The sequence below is a fragment of the Canis lupus genome, chromosome 6, assembly GCF_003254725.2.
Source record: "Canis lupus dingo isolate Sandy chromosome 6, ASM325472v2, whole genome shotgun sequence".
NCBI lineage: Eukaryota > Metazoa > Chordata > Mammalia > Carnivora > Canidae > Canis > Canis lupus.
Window position 1 is genome coordinate 52,133,124 of NC_064248.1, and position 23,348 is coordinate 52,156,471.

At 35.6% G+C, this 23,348-nt stretch overlaps 1 protein-coding gene across 4 annotated transcripts in view; it reads left to right on the plus strand.

Annotated features, from left to right (window-relative positions):
- Positions 1-23,348, plus strand: part of DPYD (dihydropyrimidine dehydrogenase) — a 796,351-nt gene that overhangs the window by 564,550 nt on the left and 208,453 nt on the right. For all 4 annotated transcript variants that reach the window (XM_025417538.3, XM_035718273.2, XM_049111637.1 and 1 more), the window contains 2 exons: positions 19,149-19,269; positions 20,074-20,193. In XM_025417538.3, the coding sequence (XP_025273323.1) occupies positions 19,149-19,269; positions 20,074-20,193 (241 nt within the window). The remainder of the gene's footprint in view (positions 1-19,148; positions 19,270-20,073; positions 20,194-23,348) is intronic.

The following is a 23,348-nucleotide window of genomic DNA, read 5'->3' on the forward strand; positions in this document are numbered from 1 at the left end:
AAAAAAAAATGTATATATATATCCCGTAGCTTTGAACATCAAAATCTAGATGCAAAGAAAAAACTTAACTGCATGAAATGAAAGTAATTTCAAGCCACTGTAAAACCAAAGTGATTTGTGTTACTCAAAGAATTTAAGTAGAGTTAAATGTGACTTCCTTAGAGTTAACTTAAGCAACCCATCTCCAATGTACTACATCCATACCCTAGTCACCTTTTCCTTCTTTCTTCTCTTACCTGGCTGTATATTTTTTATTACCTACTTTAAATTGTATTACATATTTATTCATTTTTCCTTCTTGTATTTTCTACTTGAACTAGAATTCCAGAACAGTAACTTTTTCTTATTTCTTGTTAAAACTCCAGGAACTAAGGGAATAGTTGAATAAATATTTGTTGAATGAATGAATGAATGAATAAGTGAGTATCATCAAAAAGGAAAAGATCATTGAGGACAGGTTGTTCAACAGGTGGCCCCGCTACTTATGCAAATAAGACAAATATGGCTGATTATGTCCTATTACTTACCATGGCATAGATTTTAATTGTTACACAAGTTCAGATCTTTATTAAACAATTATAACAATGAACAACAAGACTAAAATTTTATAAAAGAAAATAGACTGATCATTTTTACAATTTCTTCAGAGCTGCTGCTAACTCATTGACATGGAGCTCACCCTGATTTCTTTTACAGCCAGGAAAATTAGCATTTATTTTTATGACTTTGTTTTATATTACATCAGGATGAATTACAGGATATTTAATTTCAAACAGTTATCCATTCCCTAATTAAGAAGAAACATAAATAAAATGTTCTTTGTATATTAAGATTTTCTATGCATAAATAATAATAAAAATTATACTAAAGTTTGGATTTATAATTTTCAAATAGTCTAAATATATTACATGTTTTGGTATTATAGAAGTTATGGGAAATGTCATAGAAATAAAAATACCAAAGCTTACAAATATGGTATAAGATATTCTGTGTAAGATATTCTGGTAGTTATTATCTTTTGTGTTATTTGTGTTTTAAAAGTAGAGTAAGATATTTATCTAGTGTGCCATTGGTACATGATGAATCAAAAATATTTCCTATCTTTACCCTTTAGTAGCCAGCAGAATACTCATCAAGCATTGCTTTAAGCCAGGATTAAATCTCGGAAATAAACAAGGTTAAGGGTGTACATTTGTAACTCTAATTACATACAAAGAGAAATATACTTGATTTTGAATGTACTTATAAATGTCTCTTACCACTCTAATATGGATAATTCAAGTTACTGGCATAATCATAACAACAAACCTATGCAGGATTCAAATTGGTAGCAATTCCATATCCTAAAATATATTTTTGTTAATGCTCATTCCTATTCATGCAGTCTTAACAAAATTCACAGTTACAACTATTCTTCTTTTCCCTTCTTCTTTAATAGCTGTTTTAGGCTAGCAAGTTTATCCTACCAATTGCCCCCAAACCTAGGAAGTAACATTTAGTTGTCTTTTATTCACCTTTGGAGATATTTTCTTTAATTTATCATACTTTAAACAAATTGTTAGCTTTAAATGTGAAATAAAACATATGGTATCAAGAAAAGATACAATAAAATTAGCTTAAAATTCACAAACAGTAACTTTTTCCTACAATGATTGGTTATGACATAATCACAGTAAAATTTCAGCAAACTTTAAATGAATTTAATTGTATAAAATAAATACGTAATTCTCAGATGATTAGCAAGATATTACATTACGGATGCTTTACAAAAACAAATCTGTATTTTATGTAGTGTAGCTATTTTCCTTTTCTACTTAGTAACATGTAGTTCTGTTATCTTTTCTAATTAATGTGTCTTTGGAAATGTATAACCCTACTGATATTTTTCAAAAATTTGTATCCTATGGGGATGCTGGGGTGGCATTGAGCATCTGCCTTCAGGCAGCTCAGGGCATGATCCTGGAATCCAGGATTGAGTCCCGCATCTCTGCCTCTGTCTCTGCTTCTCTCTGTCTCTCATGAATAAATAAATAAGTCTTTTTTAAAAATTTGTATTCTATGATTCAGTTATATAACAAATAATATCCATTTATTCATGTTTAGTAAGTTTCTATGGAACAATGAAAACAATATATATAAAATCTTCAGGAAAGTTAAATGAGCAAATCATTTCTCTCCAGGAAATGAATGAATGAATGAATAAGTGTATTCTCCAGGGCTGTGTATGATTTGAATGGAGAAGGATATTGTGGATGGAGGGAACAATATTAATAAAATCTGGTATAAGTTACATGTAAGTGGGCTATTATGACTGTTCCAACACTCTGTAGTGACTGATTTTTGACTGTGTATCATGATTTATATTGACTGTGTATCATGATTTATATACATAATTTAGGTAATTGTCTATCTCCTCATTATTTAGAAACAACTGTGTGGCTATACTGTAAGAGCATTTTCATTGCATCCCTTATTAGGGATCTCTATAGTGCTGTAGTTTTGGAATATAGATGAGGTTTGGTGAGGTGTGGTCCTGAGCCGACAACCAAGAAAGAATTCTTGAGACGTCCTTGGTGCAAATGGTGGTTTTATTAAAGCAGGTACAGGATCCATGGGCAGAAAGAGTTGCTGCCCTAAGGTTGTGAGAGGTGGGTGATTATAAACTTTGGAGTTGGGAGAGGTAAGGAAAAGGGAGGTTTCAAAGGATTTTCACTTGCTAAAGAGAATTTACAAGATACCTGAGGCCTTGTCCAGTTAAGGTTGCTTTTCCTTGTAGCAAGGCATTAACATTAAGACAGTTGGGAACTTCCTGGAGAAATGTCACAGATATCCCACCCAGGAGGGAGTGGTTTGCTTGGTATCAGTTTGTGCTTTGTCCTCAACTGGCCTTCTGTTCCCTCACTATATAGTGTATAAGGTTCAGGAAAATCCCATTATGAATAATATTGGCTTAAACATTGTGGAGGAATCAATTGCTATCTGAGGGAAGACCTTATCTATGAGTGAGGCTCCTGATCTTATCTATGGAAGCTTATTTCTGTAGGGAGAGGAGGCTAACTGTTGGATTGTAAATGGGCTCAAGACTCAATCCTGTCTTTTTCACCAGTTGCCCCCATGATAACAGACAGCAGCGTAAGTTTCCACTAGTGCTAGGCCCAGAGCTACTGACTGGCAAGGTAGTTGTAGCTTTTAAATGCCTATCTTTGTTGGTTTGTTTTAAAATTTTTATTTATTTATTTATTTATTTTACCTTTTACCCATAAACGCAGCGCCTAGCAACAAAAGTAAGGGAATTACAAGCACCAATCACCAAAAGAGATTTAGCTCCATGTTATTTATAATAAAACCTGGAAATAATTTCAGAGTGAAAAAACTGGAAAATAAGTAAAACGGTAGATATTCATATGATGAAATATTTTATACGTATTAAAATGGCTTTTTTTTAAAGATTTTATTTATTTATTCATGAGAGACACAGAGAGGCAGAGACATAGGCAGAGGGAGAAGCAGGCTCCCTGCAGGGAGCCTGATGTGGGACAGGACCCCAGGATCACTACCTGAGCCAAAAACAGATGCTCAACCACTGAGCCACCTGCTGCCCCTAAAATGGCATTTTTAATGACATCTAATGACATAGGAAATTCATATACATGATATAATGTACAACTGAGGATATAAAACTCTAAGAAAAAAATTAAATTTTTGTGAAAGTGTATTCTTACTCAAAGAAAATGGAAGAAAATATACTTTTTTTAAGATTTTATCTATTTATTTATTTATTTAAGGGAGATAAAGAGAGAGTAAGAGCATGAGCAGGGTGAGAGACAGAGAGAAAAGCAGACTCCCTACTGACCAGGGGCTCTCTCCTGGGATTTCTGGGACTACTCCCAGGACCCTGAGATCATGACCTGTGCCGAAGGCAGATGCTTAACTGACTGAGCTACTCAGGCACCCAGAAATATACCTTTTGAATAGTGCTGTTGTTTGGTTGTTTTATTTTAAGTAATTTTCATTTTTCTTCTTTATTCAATAATTTTGCAGAATGCTTTATTGAAAAGTATTCCATAATAATTATGATATCCTTTTATAATTAGAAAAACAATTTAAAAAATTTGAAGAAAGATTTAATACATGGATATTATATAAATTATATAACATGGTTCTTTTTCTCTTTCAAGATAAGACAAACGTCTGATTTTAATCTGTGGCAGGATGAGAAAGAGACTTGTGTGAATTTGTTGATTTCAAATACTGTGAGAAGCAGGGTAGCTTTCACTAGGAATAATTTGACATAAAGTAAAAAGCTAGAATGGTTAAAGCACAATTAAATTAGCATTGTGAGAGCATTGGGTAAATCACTGAGTATATGATAGTGTGTTTGTATGAGCTAAATAACTTCTTTGGGTCCTGTCTATGCTTATACTTTCAATTGTATATTTATTTACCAAAATTCATTCTTTAGGTCTCGGACTGCTATTGACTCCACATTGTAAGAATTCAGAAATAGTTGTGTAAGCTACAACCAGTTCCTTTTAAAATGTCGGTCTCTTTACTCTCACATACAGGCTTTGCCTTATAAAATAACAAATAATATCTTTCACTGTCAATGAGCTGTAATTGTGATAACTATAAAGTGATAATTAATTGATGCATATTTGAGCATACACCTGTTATGTCAAGCAGAGTTCTAGATTCTGGTAGTTCTAATTAATTTTATTATTTATTTTCTTTGTCTCTATGTGTCTGTAAATATTAATTTCTTAATCCATTATAATCTGCCTTGCATTCCTATTATGTCTAGCTCATATATTGCCAATGGCTTTAGTATAATCTATTGCCTATATTTTAGTTCTCATGATGCTTGATTTCTTTGTCATATTTTGTATCAAGATCTACTTCCACATGTTCTTAATTTGAGTTTCTATCTTCCCTTGTATTTTTCCTGGTTGGTCTCTTTCTTTGACCATTTCAGTGATTTCTAAACCTTTGTATTAATGATCTCAAGGTTTAAGTCCTTTGCTTTCTATCCTTTCATCCATTCACAAGATTCTAACCACCACCTGCATGTGAACAACTCCTAAAATATATTTCTAAAATTCCTCTTAATATCCAGATTCCTGTTAGCTCTCAACCAAATTCTTTCAGCTAGATGTCCTCAAGGAACTTAGACTCAATGTATCTGAAATTCATTTATCATCTCTCCAAAACCCAGCTCCTCTTGCATTTCCTCACTTGGTTGATGAAATTGTTATCCCTCAACAATGACAAAACACAGAATTCTTAATTTTCATTCTCCAACTCCAATTTCCCTTAATCTTGAAAATTTTTGCTATCTTCCTTACAATGATATTCCAGTCTCTTTTGAAGTTCTTGGTTTATACTTACACTCCTTTACTCTAGGCCCTTCTCTTTCAGATTGGTTTCCTTGCTCGCACTACCTTATCTTACTTACTTCCAGAAACATATATGGAATTATGTTTCTAAGACATGGATCTAAACATATGGCCTCCCATGTTTTCTGTTGCCTAAAGGATAAGGCACAGAATCTTTAGGAAGCTGACCCAAAACTCTAACTGAACCATTTAGCCATGTCTCCTGCCTTCTCCCTTCATAGGTAATAATCTTTTTATTTCCCATCATGGCATGCATGCATTCCCATTTTTTAGGGTCTTTTCCTGTGTATTCCTCTTTCACATATTGTTTCACAAGCCCTACTCTAGCCAGTGTCATTATGAGAATCCTTTAAGATTTCAAACTATAGTCACCTTCACTATTGTCTCCCCCTTCCTACACACACACACACACACACACACACACACACACACTTTAGAAGTAAATAAAGGTGATCACTCCACCATTAAATTCCCATCCATCTTGTAGGATACTGTCGGGAGACACATACATATTCAAGTAAAGCAAATTGAGGTTTTTTTAATGTCTGTTTCTTGTACCAAAATGAAACTATTCATAAAGTCTTCATGGTTAGTTGCAGGGTAATTGCAAAAGTGTTCAATTAAAGACATTGGTCCAGATTCAATAGCTTTTTGGTGGTCCTATAAATCCCTTACTTATCAAAGAAAGGATAAAGAAATATGGAATACGTATGTAATGTTTGTGATACCAGCTGTTATGTGTTAAAATCTGAGTGTATCAGTAACTGAAAAGGTATGAGTAATCATCATCTTTGTAAATGCTGGGCACTGCCTTTGCCCAGCCATCTAAAAACCTAATTAGGCGTTGCTGCATCTAGTTGTTAATTACATAACCCAGTAAAGTTCACTACAGTATGCTTGTTTTTAAGTGAAAAAAAAATTTTTAAACTCTCTAAATTTAGCAGTCCTTTGGGTACTTTACATTTGTTGAATATTGCAAAAGTAAACACGACATCTGTTTTTAGTACTAATATGATTTTGTATATCAAGCAGTTTGAAGATTTTTCCCCCATACAAGCTTCATCAGCTGTTTTATCAACAGTGTAGGCTTCAGGCACTTTTGTGAAGTTGAGTTGGGATAAATGAAAGATCCTTGTCGAATTGGTAATCATGCAGGTATTCAGAGTGAAAGGGAGATCATATTTTAATTTAATTTCAGTGCCTCAAGATATTTTTCCTTATGGGCTATATTACCATTCTCTGTTTACATACCATCTTTTAAGAAATCATCTCTACTCTTAATACATTTCAAATCAAGCTTTCCTAGATCTGGGTGATATATATTACTTCTTTCTGCAAGGGTCTCTTGAATTATATGAGAGCTTGCTCATTGTGACACATTCAAATGCTAAATGATTTATAGAGGAATAGAGACATATTGTAATCCCAAAGCCATTTATATATTCTATTGAACCTGACAAATTTTAGTGCCCTAAGTGGTTATAACTTGATTGTAAGTTCTTTGAGGACAAAGTTGATGCCTTACTCTTTTATGATTCCCACATTTCATGGAAAGTTTCTGATTAATGATTAGGTGCTAAATAAAAATTGGCATTTTCCTACTAAACATGTTAAGAGCCTGTCAGATCTTTCTAAAGGAAAGTGGCCAGAGGCAGCATAATGTATACAAGTTTCCACAAAAGAATGTGTTCTGGCTACCTTGACCACCATTCCTTGGATTCGATGTATCTTGACCAAAAAAAAAGGGGGGGGGGGAGGGCCACCGAGGCTAAATATAAAGAGGTCAGCAGCTGTCAGGAAGTATGTTGCTATAAGTCAGGTGATAAGGTCACTCTATAGTAGATAGTGGCTAACTGGGTAATTTAACAGTCTTAATTGCAGGCAACAAAAACATACTGGCTATTAAAAGTGAAAAGATGATTTATCAGGAAGATATAAGATGTCTTACATAATCAGGGAAGGCAGAAACAGTAGGCTTCGAAAAGGGGCTTAAACCAAAAGGGTGCAGAGAATGGGGAACTAGAATTGTCCAGTCTCTCTACTAGTGCTGATAACTCCCATTGTAGGATACTGTCAGGAGACCCATACCATACACAACCACAAATAAACTGGAACCCCTTTTCTGATTGCCAGATTAAAATTTTTGGCTGGAGCTTCAGTTGGCCACACCCAGATCATTGAATTACTTTTTGGTTGCCAGAGAGTAAAGAGAGGAAAACTGTCTCTTCAATGGACTACATAGTGAGGATAGTTTCCATGTCCCTCCAATATTTCATATGTGGGAATTTCTCACAAAATAGAAACGGTCTGAATAATAAAATAAAGAATTATTCTGTTTGTATTGCTTCTTCTCTGTGGGCTTGATTTTGAAACATATAGATTCTGTAGTAGATGTTAGATAAATTGAATTGGAAAACAAAAAAGTAATATATAAAAAAGGAGAAAGTGATGAGGAGTAGAAATGGAGGGGCACCTGGGTGGCTCAGTCAGTTAAGCCTCCCACTCTTGATTTCAGCTCAGGTCACGGTATCTGGTCGTGGGACTAAACCCCACAATGGCTCCAAGCTCAGTGAGGAGTCTGCTTGGGTAGTCACTCCATCTGCTCCTCCCCATACTCACCTGCATGCTTTCTCTCTCTCTCTCTCTCTCTCTCTCTCTCTCTCTCTCTTTCTCTCTAAAATAAATAAAACTTAAAAAAAAATAAGTAGAAATGGAAACATGCTGAGAAGTAAGAGCAGATTTATTAGTACCAAAGAGTTTCTAAGCCTTAAAGCAATTCTAAAGGAAACAACAAGAAATTAAGAGCTGCTCTTTGTCATTGGCTTCTCTGAGTCACCAGAGCTGCTGTGTTTGCTACAAGATGATGAAAGGCATCCCAGACCCTAGAAGACTGGCTCTTCCTTTACCCAAACACTTCATTTACTTTCTGACATCTCCATGTACATTTGTTATAACTCTCTGACAATGGGGGTTAGTTACCTCATCATGGTTCCTTTTTTCAATACCAGAAAAACATTAAAATAGAGAACCCCTCCTTATAAACACACACACACACACACACACACACACACACACACACACCTTATGATATATACTCTTATAAACCATGTACTCTTATAAATAAATTGGTAATGATTAAGTTAGATTCAGATTGCTCAAAATTTGGGGGGAAATCTAGTATCCCTGAATTTTATATCAAGAATTTATAAATATCACACTTGCAAAAGGTCATGTTTAATATCTTCCCCATCCCATATTTTCACACAAAGACTTTTCAATAAAGTCACCCTACTTTTAGTATCTCCAAATCCTTTTCAGCTCAAAAAGGGAAATCAGTCCACAGAGCTGGCAAAACAAACAAAGGCCTAGATATTTCTTTCTAGCTCTTACAGCAGCCGTAGGAAGAAATCCCTTAAGGAACTGTACCAACTTGTTATGGATGAGTTCCCCTTAGCTGAAACCATTCATTGCCAAGGGATTGAGGTTTTCTCCGCTACATTATTTAAAATTGCCTCAGCAGTAATTCCTTCTTGCTTAGATTTCATAAAGTTCCCAGGACAGAAACATGACTTCCCTAGACTCTCTTCATCCTAAATGTATCAGCATTGTGGGTGCTTCAGGGCAGAAGGCTGTTTTACAGTAGCCTCCTCCCTGTGTCAGTTAATCATTCACACCAATATGGGATTATAAAGATAGTGAGGTTATGTGCTTGTGGTTGTTTTCCAACTCTGGCACTGGAAAACATAGGCTGAGTGCATAGACCAACAGATGTATAAAATATCCATTGTTACACTGTTTACACTAATGCTTTGCATTAAGAAAACAAATGACAAGCTGTCTGAAGTTTGCAAAGAATAAAAACTCCTTGTTATATAGTTAAATACTCACTCGCCCTTATCTAAAATGAATCCATACACAGTGGTGGAAGCAACTGCTTGCACTTCATTACCCACTGAAGTCTTTTTAGTGTGTTCTGAGCAGTGATTGGGAAGCCTGCTGAGTTTCAGTTTGGTTCAGCTGGTCCACAATTTTGAACCCCTACTGGTGGTATCAGCAAAGCATGTGCATAGCCTATTTCTCCATATATTAAGATTTTCCACGTTACACTATATAACCTCATTAGTAAACAAACTATGAGCAATGATGGATAATACTAGCCTTTGAATTCACAGATAAATAGCCACTCAGATATAAGAAAAGATCAAGGCCTTTTGTGGGGGAGCTTAATAGAAATAATTCTAAAAAGAATAATCTATTTTCAAAAATATTTTAAGGAGTAGTAGTAAATAATATTTAATAAAGACGATTTTAAAGTATCTTAATTTCTTTGTACTATGTCCAATGTATGGTTCTCAAATAGCATTTTTTTGCCTATAAAGATAGATGTATTGAGTCTGTGTTGATCTTGAATTGGGAGGGGAAGAATAAAATACATACTAAGACAAAGGAAAAAGAAATGGAAATGTCCAGCAGAAACAAAGAAAAATCATTGGGAAGCTTCTTCATGAATCAGCAAGTCATGGATCAAGTCTGGATGCAAACAGGACAACTGCAGGTCAATTTAGGCAGGTGTCAAAACTCAGATTGGACTAATCCAGAATGAAGTGGGCAAAGGGAAATAAAAAACAGAAATACAAGAATTCAGGCAAACAGGATGGATTATGAAAGCATAAGCATACTTTAGAATAGAGTATTAGAGATTCAACAAACCTGGAAGAAATTTCCAGATGACACTTTCATGTTGTTATTAAGGAGGTTGTCACTAATTGGCTTTAGCAACAAGAGACATGGTACTGTGTAGGGATTATACACACTGATTTCCCTGGCCATACTCCCTTGCTGAGTAGACCTGACTTTCAGACACAAAGGTATAATTTTTTTTTTATCCATGGACTTCTGCACAATCATTTTCAGTGGTCCACATCACAGTGGTGACTCTTTCAGCAGGTTCTGAAAGTAGATGTTTAAACTCTTTAAGAATATTCTGAACTGTCTATAGACAGAAGACACCCATCATTGTTCTCTGCTGTGTCCCTTAAAGCAGTCTTTTTCTAGGGCAAAAAATTATACCTGTTTCTTGGCCATTGTTGGCTGGACTAGGCCTGACTCTTTCAAGAACCTTCCAGGAAAATTGGAGTTCAGAGATTTGTTTGGATTCAGCTTAACTTTCTTGCTTTTCTCTCAATGAGATACCCTGAGTATTTGGGCAATTTATTTTTCTTCCCTCACTTCCTTGGAATATAGCCTAATCCTATCACAGGGAGATTTCCAAATCCAAGTAGGGAATTGCTATATCAGTTGAGGCCTCTAGGAATCAGACATAGAGTCCGAAGTACAGAAGGTTAATAGAGGAACAATGCTTGTGAAAGGAAAGGGGAGGAAGTAGGACTGGGCAAGGAGAGCAAAGAGATCCTGATGAAGACATGAGAAAAATCGTTGCCAGTCTAATGGAGGCTTAAGAGCAAAGATTGCCATTAGAGGAATCTTGCTTTTGATAGAATTGGCTGAGCTCTTGTACCACAACTTTGCTGTCATTGGTGAGGGACTCCCCAAGAGGAGCCTGACCTCTCTTAAAAACTGAGGCTGACCAGGTGTCAGCACTTAGAGGAGGTCAGCTCACCACACTGTTGTGACAGGGCTTGAGTCTTTTCCTGAAGGAGGATCTGAGTAGTGCATGTCTGTGTCTGTCACAATTGCCTACTTCTGCATGGTTTTGGTAAGAACACTTCAGATTCTAGTTAAGTCACCTGAGCATATCCACACTTCAGTTTTGGCGAAAGGTTACATGATTATTTAAGAACTCAAAAAGTTAATCCTTAACTTAATCTGAGCTCAGCTGCTTCTTCTTCTCATTCCCCTCCCCCTTGCCTCCCTTCATCTCCTCCTCTTCCTTCTTTCCTTGGTATAATAGGGATTCCTGAAATAGAGACACAGACATTTATACAAGAAGACAGCAATAGTGCTGTGAGGGAGAATCTCCCTATGACACTCACTGCTAGTACGTAGAGCTGAGCAAGAGATGTTCATTGACTGGTTTTTTGGGGCAAGTATATCTTATCCAACCTCATTACCTCATTACCCTGTCAGATAAGACAGTGGATTTCTAGTTTGGATTAGCTAGTAGGATCAAGATAATCCAAGGAAATCTGAATCTGATTCCATTGGGGGAAAATTGTGGAGGGGAAGATTTGAAATTTGAAAAGTTTCAAGAACTGACCTCCACCATTAGCACTGCCAATTGGGAGTAATGAAGTGAGCTGGTGGAGAGGTAGCTAGAGAATCAGGGAGTCTCAAAGAGAATAAGAAGAATGACTCCAGGGATCCCTGGGTGGCGCAGCGGTTTAGCGCCTGCCTTTGGCCCAGGGCGCGATCCTGGAGACCCAGGATCGAATCCCACGTCGGGCTCCCGGTGCATGGAGCCTGCTTCTCCCTCTGCCTGTGTCTCTGCCTCTCTCTTTCTCTCTGTGACTATCATAAATTTAAAAAAAAAAAAAAAGAAGAATGACTCCAAAAAAAAAAAGAAGAAGAATGACTCAAAGAATATCTAGCCACCAAGAATTGTCTAAACATTGCATGGCAATCCTTATCCATTTGTTAAAAATGTTTTTTGAGACTCAGTGTGTGGCAATAGGAACTCTGACACTAGGAATGTCAGAGGAATGATACACCAAGGAAATGCTGTGTGAAGGGAGGAAAAACAGCATAAACTATGTCACAGGAAATGTTTTTTAAAGGGATAGAAAAAGAATATAAGTTCCCTTTAGCTGACAAAAATATGAACTGATTCTCCCACCAGGCTCCAAGGACCAAGGACTGGGAACTGAGGTAGGGTTAGGGGTGCAAATTCTAGAGAAGCCTCAATACCCTAAGGATTCAGAGAGGAAGAGACCTTGGGCAGCCTGGAACCTCAGGGAGGTCTTCATGAATTTCCAGGCCACAGGAGGGGACAGTTGCCCTCTAAAACACTTTAACTCACAAGAGGGAGCATCAGAAGACTTTTCAAACTCCACCAGCTCATGGGGGAAGAACTACTAATATCTCCGTCTTGTTCTGGCACCGTGGAAGAGAAAAGGCAAATGTTTTCTTAGTCATTGTGGAAAGCTATATATATCTAGGAGTTCTTCATTTTTTTAAGTTCAACACAGTATTTATAATTTTTAGTATCTCAGACTCTGTGCCAGAGGATCAGGATACAGGGTAGGCTACATCCCTTAAAAGATTAATAGTCTAGTCGAGAGGAAAAAGAAACCATAAGTGAGTGATGATTAAAAATTGTGATAAATGAAGAAATAAGGAAATGTTATGGAAGTATTTAAAAGGCAGTCATTTACTCATCCATCCTGTGCTTAGGTAGGATGGGAGGATTGGTCACAGAGGCTGCCTTGAGTGTTCATTCAAGGGACAAGAGGTGAAGGACATTTGGGGCAAAGAGACAAGAAGAAAGAGAAACTTGAAGTGAGAAATGGAATAGAGAAAGCTGTAGTGCCTTGGGGAGGAGAGAACACACAAGTGGTTCCATGTCTTCTTCAACTTAAGGTACAAGGGACATGGAGAAGAAAGAATATAACATATAAAATATTTTATACACATATACATTGCATGTATATATACTTACAACATTTTATATTCACATTATATATGTTTGTTATATGTATTATCCTCCTTGGTTATGAAGTTTGTTTTGTTTTTAAGAATAGGGATAGTATACTATATATTCTTAAAACACCATTGTCTAACATAAGGCATAATGCCTAAAATAGTTATTTATTAGGTTGTCCTCGATCCAATAATTTTATATTCTATTTTTGCTAAGAAAATTGAATAAGAAAGGCAGTGTCAATTTATGCAATGTGAACTCTTCAACAATATTTTTTAGAGCCTACTATGTGCCAAATCCTGTGCTACGTGCTCTGAAATAATCTGAGAGAGCATTATTAAGATCTCCTTTTTTATACTTAGCATCCAACATGGATTTCATTCATGTGTCTGCCTTCTATATTCTAGTAGACTCTGCCTTCCTTGTTCCACTCAGTCTGTAGCACAAAAGAGTTCCATACCTGGTGCTCAAGGAATATTTATTGAAAAAATAGAACCCACATTGCCCATAATGCCACCAGCTTTCATTTTTTAATTTATATTTAAATACCCTTACAATTTTTAAAAATATATTTTACAAGAAATTTGTGGCTGTATAATTTAATAGTAAGAACACATTTAGGTGTAGGGTTCCATGTATTTCGTTAGATGTCTACACCTGTGTAAACATTACTACAGTCCAGTTCTAGAATGTTTTCATTACACTCAAAACATCTCGTATGCCTCTTCCCACTTAATCCCTCCCTGATGCCCCAACCCTAATCTCAGCAACTATTGCTCTGCTTTCTATTAGCAGAGGTTGTGTGTGTGTCGGATTTCATAGAAATGTTAACATACAGCATTTAAACTCGTGTGTACTTCTTTAACTGAACATAATTTTTTTTATTAATCCCATGTTGGCGTAAGATCCAGTAGATTCATTGCTTTTTATCACCAAATAATATTCCATTGTGTAGATATGTTACTATTTGTTTATTCATTTAGATTAATGAATATTTGGGTCATTTCCAATCTGCAGCTTTTCTGAAAGAGTTGCTATGAACGCTCACATGCAAGTCTTTGTGTGGATATATGTTTTCATGTCTCTTGGATGTATAATAAAAAGTGAGATTTGTGGGTGGATTGGCATGTGAATGTTTACCTTTTTAGGAAGCTACCAACTGATTTTCCAAGGTGACTGTGTCATTGTTAGAATCCTTAAGTCTGAAAAACCAATTTAAAAAGAACACAACCTAAATGTTAAGTTAATTTAAAACATTCCCATTCTAATGTACAATCTGCATTTACTAATAATTCTACCTTGAGTAGTCAACTCTTTCTATTCTATTTTATTGACATAGAAGGATAAATACATCACGTTTGCCTATTAGTCTGAAGCTACATTTAGTCTTACAAGTATAAATGAAGTAAAAGCCTTTTATAGTTCTGGTTTACAATTGATGACTGAATTTCACTTTAGGGAGCAATTTTACTAAAGAAGATGATGGTTTAGGACATGATAATGGGAAAGAAAATTAAGAAGGTGAAATAGGTACTCTGATTGATCTTCTGGGCCTTAGTTCTCTGTCAGAGAAGTGGACATAATAAAAATGCTAGCTACTTCCTGGCATTCATGTGAATTAAGAGTTAGAAGTTCCTCAGTGGAAAACATTTATAACTGGTAAAAATTTTCAGTAGATTCACTGAAATGCCACCTTCTAAGAAAGCCATTTTGAAAAGAATTGTACAGAGTGAAAATTACTAGGTAAATTGGAGAGAAATGTTTCTTAAAGTCAAAAATTTCACTTGTAATTTAGCTTATCAAGAAATTCGCACAGTCTCATTCTCTAATGCTTGTTCTTTTGTACAGGGCATGAAACCAATGAGATTTGATGCCCTAGGAAATTGGTGGAAATGCCTGTCCTACAATGGAGAGGTCATCTTAGGGGTCTCAGACTCAGCAGGGTATATCATTTATAGAACCCCTTTAATATGTAACTGGAGACATACTAGTTACTAGATTAAAAATTATCTTACAGTCCAAATAGAAAAGTAAGCTTTAAAAAAAAAAATTAAGCTTTAAATTTACTAGAGTTAGAAATTGTTATCTTATGGCCCAGATAGAAAATAAAGCTTTAAAAACAATTTGGAAGGTGGAAACTACTGCAGCAAACAATCTACTCAGAGCTACAACTTCTAGTTTTGGTTGTTGTTGATGTTTGGTTTTCATAGAGATCTGTTCCAGAGTATATTAATTGCAGGCAGATACAGGGAGGCTCACTATTTTTTTTAAAAGATTTTTTTATTTATTCATGAGAGACAGAGAGAGAGAGGCAGAGACACAGGCAGAGGGAGAAGCAGGCTCCATGCAGGAAGCCCGACATGGGACTCGATCTCAGGACTCCAGGATCACGCCCTGGGCCAAAGGCAGGTGATAAACCGCTGAGCCACCCAGGGATCCCCGAGGCTCGCTATTAAAGTTGTCAAAGACCAAAATTGTGGTCTTTCATTCTCTTGTCAGCACTTCACAGGTCTGGTCTGGTACCTTCACCTCAGTGCAGAACCCTCAAGACCACCATGTGCTTTCCCAGGCCCATCACTCCTTTAAGGGCTTCAGGGATTTCTTGCTTATTTTTTCATACACCTCCATCACGGAAAAAATCATTCTGTTGTCTCAGAGCTTTTTTTGGTGATCACATGAATAACAAAAAAGGTTAACAAGTGTTAAAAAAAGTATACACACCTACATACACACAATTGCTGTGTGAGGGATTGCAAATCATGGTCAGGGATAGGCATTATTAATACCTGTAGGAAAAGTCAATAAAGACTTGAATATCTAGGTAGACTTTTTATAGCTTAAACACTTTAAAAGTCTAGTTAAGCTGTTTTTCCCCCATCATTATCTACTCTTTTTCTTCAGAAATATCCCAGATTTGTAAGGAAGTCTTGGATTTCATGCTTTTAGATATTGTCTATGATAAAATATGCTCAGGTTTTGGGGCACCTGGTGGCTCAGTCAGTTTAGTGTCTGCTTTCAGCCCAGGTCATGATCTCAGGGTCCTGGGATAAAGCCCTGTTTTGGGCTCCCTGCGTGGGGAGTCTACTTTCCCTCTGCCCCTACCCCTTCTGCTCATTTTTTCTCTGTGTCAACCTCTCACAAAAAAAATCTCAAAAAAAATTTTTTTAATATGCTCAGGTTTTTCTTAAACCTAGGCATCGTCTATATTTTGGTGATTATATAAAGAAATCATTTGAAAATATCCTGAGTTTTTATTTATTTTCCTTTCATTGACACAACTGCTTTTGAGAATCAATAATGTTTTGTGCCTAGAAATAGAAAAGCAGTCCAAAACTGTTTGGTTTCATTTACTATTTGTTGGGATGGATAATGTTAAATTCTCAATTTGTCATTAATAACATACCTTTGTGTATTTTCTGTCCTGAAGATTGGGGGGGAGGGCATTAGAATTTATCTAAAATGTATTCATTTCAACAAGATTTTAAAAACTGGCTCTAATGAGTGATACCATCTGATGCTATCACTAGAAAATTGAGAAGGTTAAGTTGCAGAAACACCATTAATTGTTTTTAAGATCTCAAACATTAATATCAAAAGTGTAAGGAAACCAGGAAAGTGTGAATAGTTAATAGTGTGCCCCTTAATTTCCCAAAGTAGACAGATTCATTTTATCATGTTATTAGCCTCACCACATTTCTAGTTGTATTGGAATATTCGCTATTATGTCTGTCAAGCAAAACTTTGCCATTTATAGAACAGTCATTAATTTTTACAATAATATTAGTCAGAAATTGTTCTTAAAATTCCCAGGTAATCAAACTTTGTTTCATCTGGGTATGAAGATTAGTTAGCAAGTGTCTTAGCTGAGTATGATGATGAGGAAAACTATTACCTGAATACCAGGAATCTTAACTCATAGAAGTATAGGATGGTTGGGATGCCTGGCTGGCTCAGCAGTTGAGCATCTGACTTTGGCTCGGGTCCCAGAATAGAGTCCCACATTAGGCTCCTTGTATAGAGCCTGCTTCTCCCTCTGCTTCTGTCTCTGCCTCTCTCTCTCTCTCTCTGTGTGTGTGTCTTTCATGAGAAAAATAAATAAAATCTTTAAAAAAAAAGTATAGGATGGTCAAATTATGGTATCTCAAAATAGAGACAGATGATTCAAGTAAATAATGGTACCAAGAGACTTTTTTTTTTTTTACAAAATCCAAAAAACTTTGAATAAATTCCAAATTGCTAAACAGGTGTAAAAGGCATTCATTCACTTAAAATATTCAACTGGTGAGAATGAACAGAAAAAAAAAATGTGATAAACGTTCAGAGTAAATTATTAAGACATGGTGGTCAATAGTATCGAAAGCCACTTAGAAACCTATATCAGATTATTAGTGCTTACTCTATTGGAACCAAATAATATTTTATATTTGTCTCGGTAATTCTTATCAGGCTACCTTCCATGTATTATGCAATTCAAGTGATCTTTAAATTATTGTCAAATTCTATCTTAAAGAGAGCTTTCACAAAGGACATGCAATTCATATCATCTAGAGTTACTGTCATTTCTAGGCTAAGTCCCATGGAAATTCATAACTTAAAAATGAAAGTCACAAAGATGCAACTGCCTTCATAATGCCAATGCAGCGGTTATAAATATTTCATGAACATTGCATGGGCAGGGGCAGATCTCCATTTTCATGAGTTAGAATTTGTACAGCTAAGTCTCCAGATTTTACTATTCATAATGCACAGTATGCCCTGTAGAGCATTCCATATAGTGCTTTTTTAATATTTATGCCTAATGAAGAAATTACTGTTCTGAAAAGAGAACAAACTGAATCAAAGATTTTTTTGTTAAAATTATGAGTTTTGCTGAATAGAGACAGTAACAATCAACAGAAATTACCTCATTGCTGTATCTTAGCACATAAACGCATAACTTTTAGAGTAATACAAGATGACAGATCAAGACACATTAAACGTAAGTGAAAAGGTTCTTTCTAAAGGTTATAACATTAGAAATCTCATCTTAAAAGAATTTGAAAGGTTAAAATGCAAAGAGCAACTTTCTTACATATAAAAATATTAATTACAAATGATATACTTGCCTGCTGTTTCATAGTTTAAATATATGTCTATATTTTTCTGGGGTTTTCTTTTATTCAAAAAACATTTTAACTTGCTAAGATAATATTACCAAGTTCAATAATGAACTGCTATTGCATATTTTAAGGTAATTTATCAAAGTGCATTATCAGTACCTGTCAGAATAAATTTTGCACTAAAAGTAATAAAAAAAAGGACCATTGTATGTGTTGAAATCAAAGAACATTGCTACAGCTAAGTTATTTTCAATGGAAAGGATAGGTGATTGCCCTCTAAATGATACTTGTCCCATGAGAAAATAGAAGCCTGAAAAAAATCACAGGAAACAGGCACAGGAAAATGTCTATTCCTTGCTTTTAAAAATGAGCATTTGATATTTTATTTCATTTTTGTCATTTTGATCAATTCTTTCAAGTAGATGAATGTTGAAAAGTGCTTCACAGATCTTGGTAACATTTACAAAAGTAAACTAAATTACTGATCAGCTAATGTATAATCCCAGGCTGGATTATTCCATATTAGCATATACTATATATCACAATTAGACTGATTAGGAAGTCAAAGCTTTTCCTTTGAATATACTTCATCAACACTAAGTCTTCTAATAACGAAAAAAACAGGCTTCAGGTATAATATCATTCACCCAGGAATCAGCAGCTTAAGTATTTTTTGTAAGGCTTAAGCCAATGAATACACTGGAAATTCTGTAATATTTACCAAAATTACCACCAGGAGTTTATGTTTTACTCCTGGTATTATTTAACTGGTAGTGGAAAACACTTTCTTCCATTTGGCTCTTTGTAATTTTATTTTCCAAAGGCTCCCTTGAGGAATTTAACCTTTATGTGATGAATTTGCAGTTCACTGGAAGTGTGTTAACCTTAGTTCCCTAATGAGTCTAGGTGTAATACTGAGGCGGAATTGAGAAATATATCATGTAGCTCATTGTCAAGTTGTATTTGTCTTGCACATATCCAGCTTTGCTGTTGTTCCAGTACACATTTTGATCACAATTCTTTAATTATGTTCTATATTTAACTGACCTATTTGAACAGGATCCAGAGCTGGTACGGAACATCTGTCGCTGGGTGAGGCAAGCTGTTCAGATTCCTTTTTTTGCCAAGTTGACCCCAAATGTCACTGATATCGTAAGCATCGCAAGAGCTGCAAAGGAAGGTAAGAAACTAGACTTGCATCAGTTGTCTAGTTATGGAAGTGTGGACCTGAAGTATGTAGCCATATTAAAGTATATCTTCATCCACAAATAGATGTGTATATCTTGGTTTAAGAGTTAAAGAAAAGTGCTAAATTAAGCACTTGATCTCACAAAAGTAGTGAGTTCACACCTGGACTCCAAACTTTGACCAGGGAAAACAACATTTATAATCTTTCTTGGTAAACACCTACTTCACACACAAAGAATTATGAAACAAAACCATGATCACAGCAAATTGCTCCAAAATAAATGACCTTGTAATGTAACAATACAGCAGTAGCATTTGAACCTTCAGTGAAATACAAAACAAAAAGATACCGGCTTCCACAATATGAAACTTCTTGTGAGTTTCCTTTATATTTGATAGGGCCCAGTGTGCTGGCTTAAACATATGTCCAATAAATATCTATTGAACACATAAATCATGCAGCCAGTGGATGATTTTATAAATCATATATGCCATGCCCTATCCAATGGAAATTGCATCTTGGTTTGCAAAGGTATTGTAAACTACCTGGGAAATAACACTGAATACAAAACATGTGGCATCTATAATCTGTATAATAAATGGAAAAATGAATTGATGGAAATTAAATTTTTTATGTCTAGCATTTTAAGCATAATGGTAGGAGTGAAATTAGTAAAGTCATTTGAGGGGAGGAAATGTTCTCAAGATAAAGAGTGTTCATTTTCTTGGGTCGTGTGGGTCTTTGGACCATTTTCCCTTTAAAAACTGCAAGTAAATGATGAAGTGATTTTCATAGGTGGCGCAGATGGCGTTACAGCTACCAACACTGTCTCAGGTCTAATGGGATTAAAAGCTGATGGCACACCTTGGCCAGCAGTGGGCATTGAGAAGCGGACTACATATGGAGGAGTATCTGGTAGGTGTTGTCCTCTCCTTGCATTTTGCTTCCTTGAAGGTTGCTAAAAAATAAGAGACCATGTTGCAAGCAAGTATATTGTGTCTTTTACAATTCCAAATCCTTAGAACTCATTGCTGGTCAAAATTCCTGATAGTTGTGACAGATGGAGCATATTGAGCATGAAGGCTCAAATGACTGACTGCAAAAAATGAAAGGATACCAAGATAGGGTTGTGTGTGAATTCTATTCTCTTGTGGTCTGTGCTTTCCTCAGAATTTCCCATTGTCACAAATGTCTTGTCACTTATGAGTAAGGGCTAATACCGGGGCCATCTACAAGCAAAACATTAGCCCCCTGATTATAATATCTTTTTCATAGTCAGAATTTGTTTCCACTTTTCCTAGAACTTTGAAACCTACCTCCTTCAAAAAATCTTGCTTTCACACCTGTCCCAAACAAATTATCAAAACTGCCTTTATGGCATCAGCCAAGAAGATATTTCAGACCTCACACCTTTGCGTATCTTTTCTCATCATCAAACATTTGCATTTAAAACAGAAACAGAAGTTTTAATCCCAACGTGTCGTTTGGTATCTTTGCCCTGCGCACTCTGTTGCTGTGACAACATGAACTTGGTCTCGCAAAGACAATGCTGTAAGGTTCTTGACTGTACTGGTATGGGGATTAGTCTCCTTGGTGATAGAGACAGTGGTAAATATACATAATATAGCAGTGTCCCACTGTTCAAGAAAAGCATTGCTGAATCAGACCAAAATATGCTTTTGGAAGAGGCTGGATGGACACAAATAAAGCACTATCCATGCTGAGGTGTTATATTTCGAGAGCATGAAGTGTGTCTATGAGCCACGATTTTTAAAACATTATATTCTGCTCTTAATTGAATGCCATTCCCATCCTCACAATGTCAGAAAGAGGAAAGCTGACGAGAAGCACCTGCTCAAGGTCCAGACACAACTCTCTTTTATCAGGCGCTATCAAACAGAGCCTTAAATATTATTGCAATGCAGAATAACGTGGGCCACGTTAGCCTGTGCAGCAGAAAGAGAGTCAAGAGACTCCAGAGTTGGGCTGCAACGTGCACTATGTTTTCTGTCAGCCCATTTCAATTTTTCCAGCCTGCCATGTTGACAGCAAGAGAATAAAGGAGGTCACAGAGGGTGCTGAACATTAAAAATTAATAAAAGAACTATTGCAGTAGTATTTTATACAAGTAACACCATTCACGTTTTCTCATTTAAGCTGCAATTTCTGAATATTCTCCAATACTATAACTCAGTCTAATAAAACTACAGAATTACAGCATTAGAGAAGTCTTTTGTGTTGTAGTCTTTAAGCATATACACACACTGGAAATTATAAGGCTACCTGAAAACAAGTTCAGCTATACCTCAGGGCCTGTTAACATTTCCGTGAAACTCTGGTTCTAAGATTTATAAATTCATATATAAATATTCACTTGGGCTATAAACTCAGCTAAGCCTGGGTGGAACTTCCATTTTGAACAACAAAAAGTCTCTAACGTTTTTAAGGGCTTGTACCTCATTTCTAATGGGTTCTATATTAAGTCTCTTCACATTAAAGTCTTTTTTGAAAATAGCCTTTCTCCATATTGCCAAAACAGATAGAATTTTTCTCCTTTAAAGCAGCGTTGGCTTTAATTTAAAGGTAATAGAATCTGAAAGGCAGTTTAAATGGCCAATAATAATATATTTTAGGACAGAAACAAGTTCTATAACAAAATACCTTCAGAAGGAGTTATAACAAGACCTATCTTACCAAAACTGTGTTAAATAATAATGGCTTCAATTTTAGGAAAGATGGAAATATCGAAATGCCTAAACACCATTCCTGCTTTCATCAAACATGGCTGTCAAGACTTCAAATGCTGCTTCAGTGTAGAATATCATACAAAATATGCCAGATATTTTTATAAGAGTAAAAAAATTACCACAGCACAGTGCTAATACTTTCCCAAGAATTTTCTCAGAGCACTGGAGTGTCTGCTTTTAGAAGAACAGCTTGAATCACAGATTTTTTTTTTTTTTTTTTTTTTAAGCAAAAGCTAAGGAGTATTCGATTTTGGATAGCCACCTGAAATACAACACGTACTTTCCATTGCCAGGGAGGAATATTTTTCCCCTTCAATATTCGCTAGCTCTCTATTCAGTCTTTATTATTTTTTCTCAGAATAAGATTGCTGCTATTTGACATGAAAGTTTTGTTTTGTTTAAATGGGGAAATAATGAGGTACTTGGGGTACTGCACATACTATAGAAAAATGGTCACATTCTGTAATGTCTTCCTAAAACACATTAGCCAATAAGGGGCAGTGACTAGCATTGGGAGACAGAACCTCAGCCGAGGGATATCAGTTGAGGAATTTCAAATGCGATTAATCTGGATTCTACAGTGCTTTAAAGCAATGTTTTTCAAATTTTGGTCCCCAATTTGAGTGTACTATGGAACCAGGTTTAATGAATTATAATCAACATTTTAAAAAATGAAATAGAACAGAGAAAACGTCAGTGCTTTGCACACAGATGGGATAAACATTGGTCAAACACCTTTTTCAGTTACATGTGTAACACACACACACGTATATGTATATGTATGAATATATATGTGTATTTCTATCCTGGGTCATGATGTAAAATGAGTTTTTTATTATAGTTAACTTCAAAACTTCAGAAAGCTACTGATTAGAGAGAGATCTCTATTTAATAAAAGAAGTCATTAAGCCTTTAGAAGTCAGTAAACAAGGTTACTTCTGCTTGTTGCAGTTTACAATTTTTATCAAAAGCAAGCGTTAAGACCTCATTCCAAGATCTCATCCTTAGCTTTGTTCTTTTAGAAACTGCCATTTTCCAATTCATCTACAGGTGATTAGAATCTGGGGGTGGGGGTTGGAGGGGACAAAACCTATGAACCAAATTCATAATGGAATGATTTCTAAACCTGATTTTCAGTTGGAGAAATATACCTGGCAAGATCATGCTCCATTAAAGGTTGAATTCTAAAATTAAAAGTGATTTCATAATGAGAACAGTATCAAAAGAAAGTCAGTATTCATAAGGAAGATTTTCATGAAACTAAGATGGCTAATTAAGCTCTCCACCATACAAATACTTCTAAATTACTGAGTCTTAACGAAT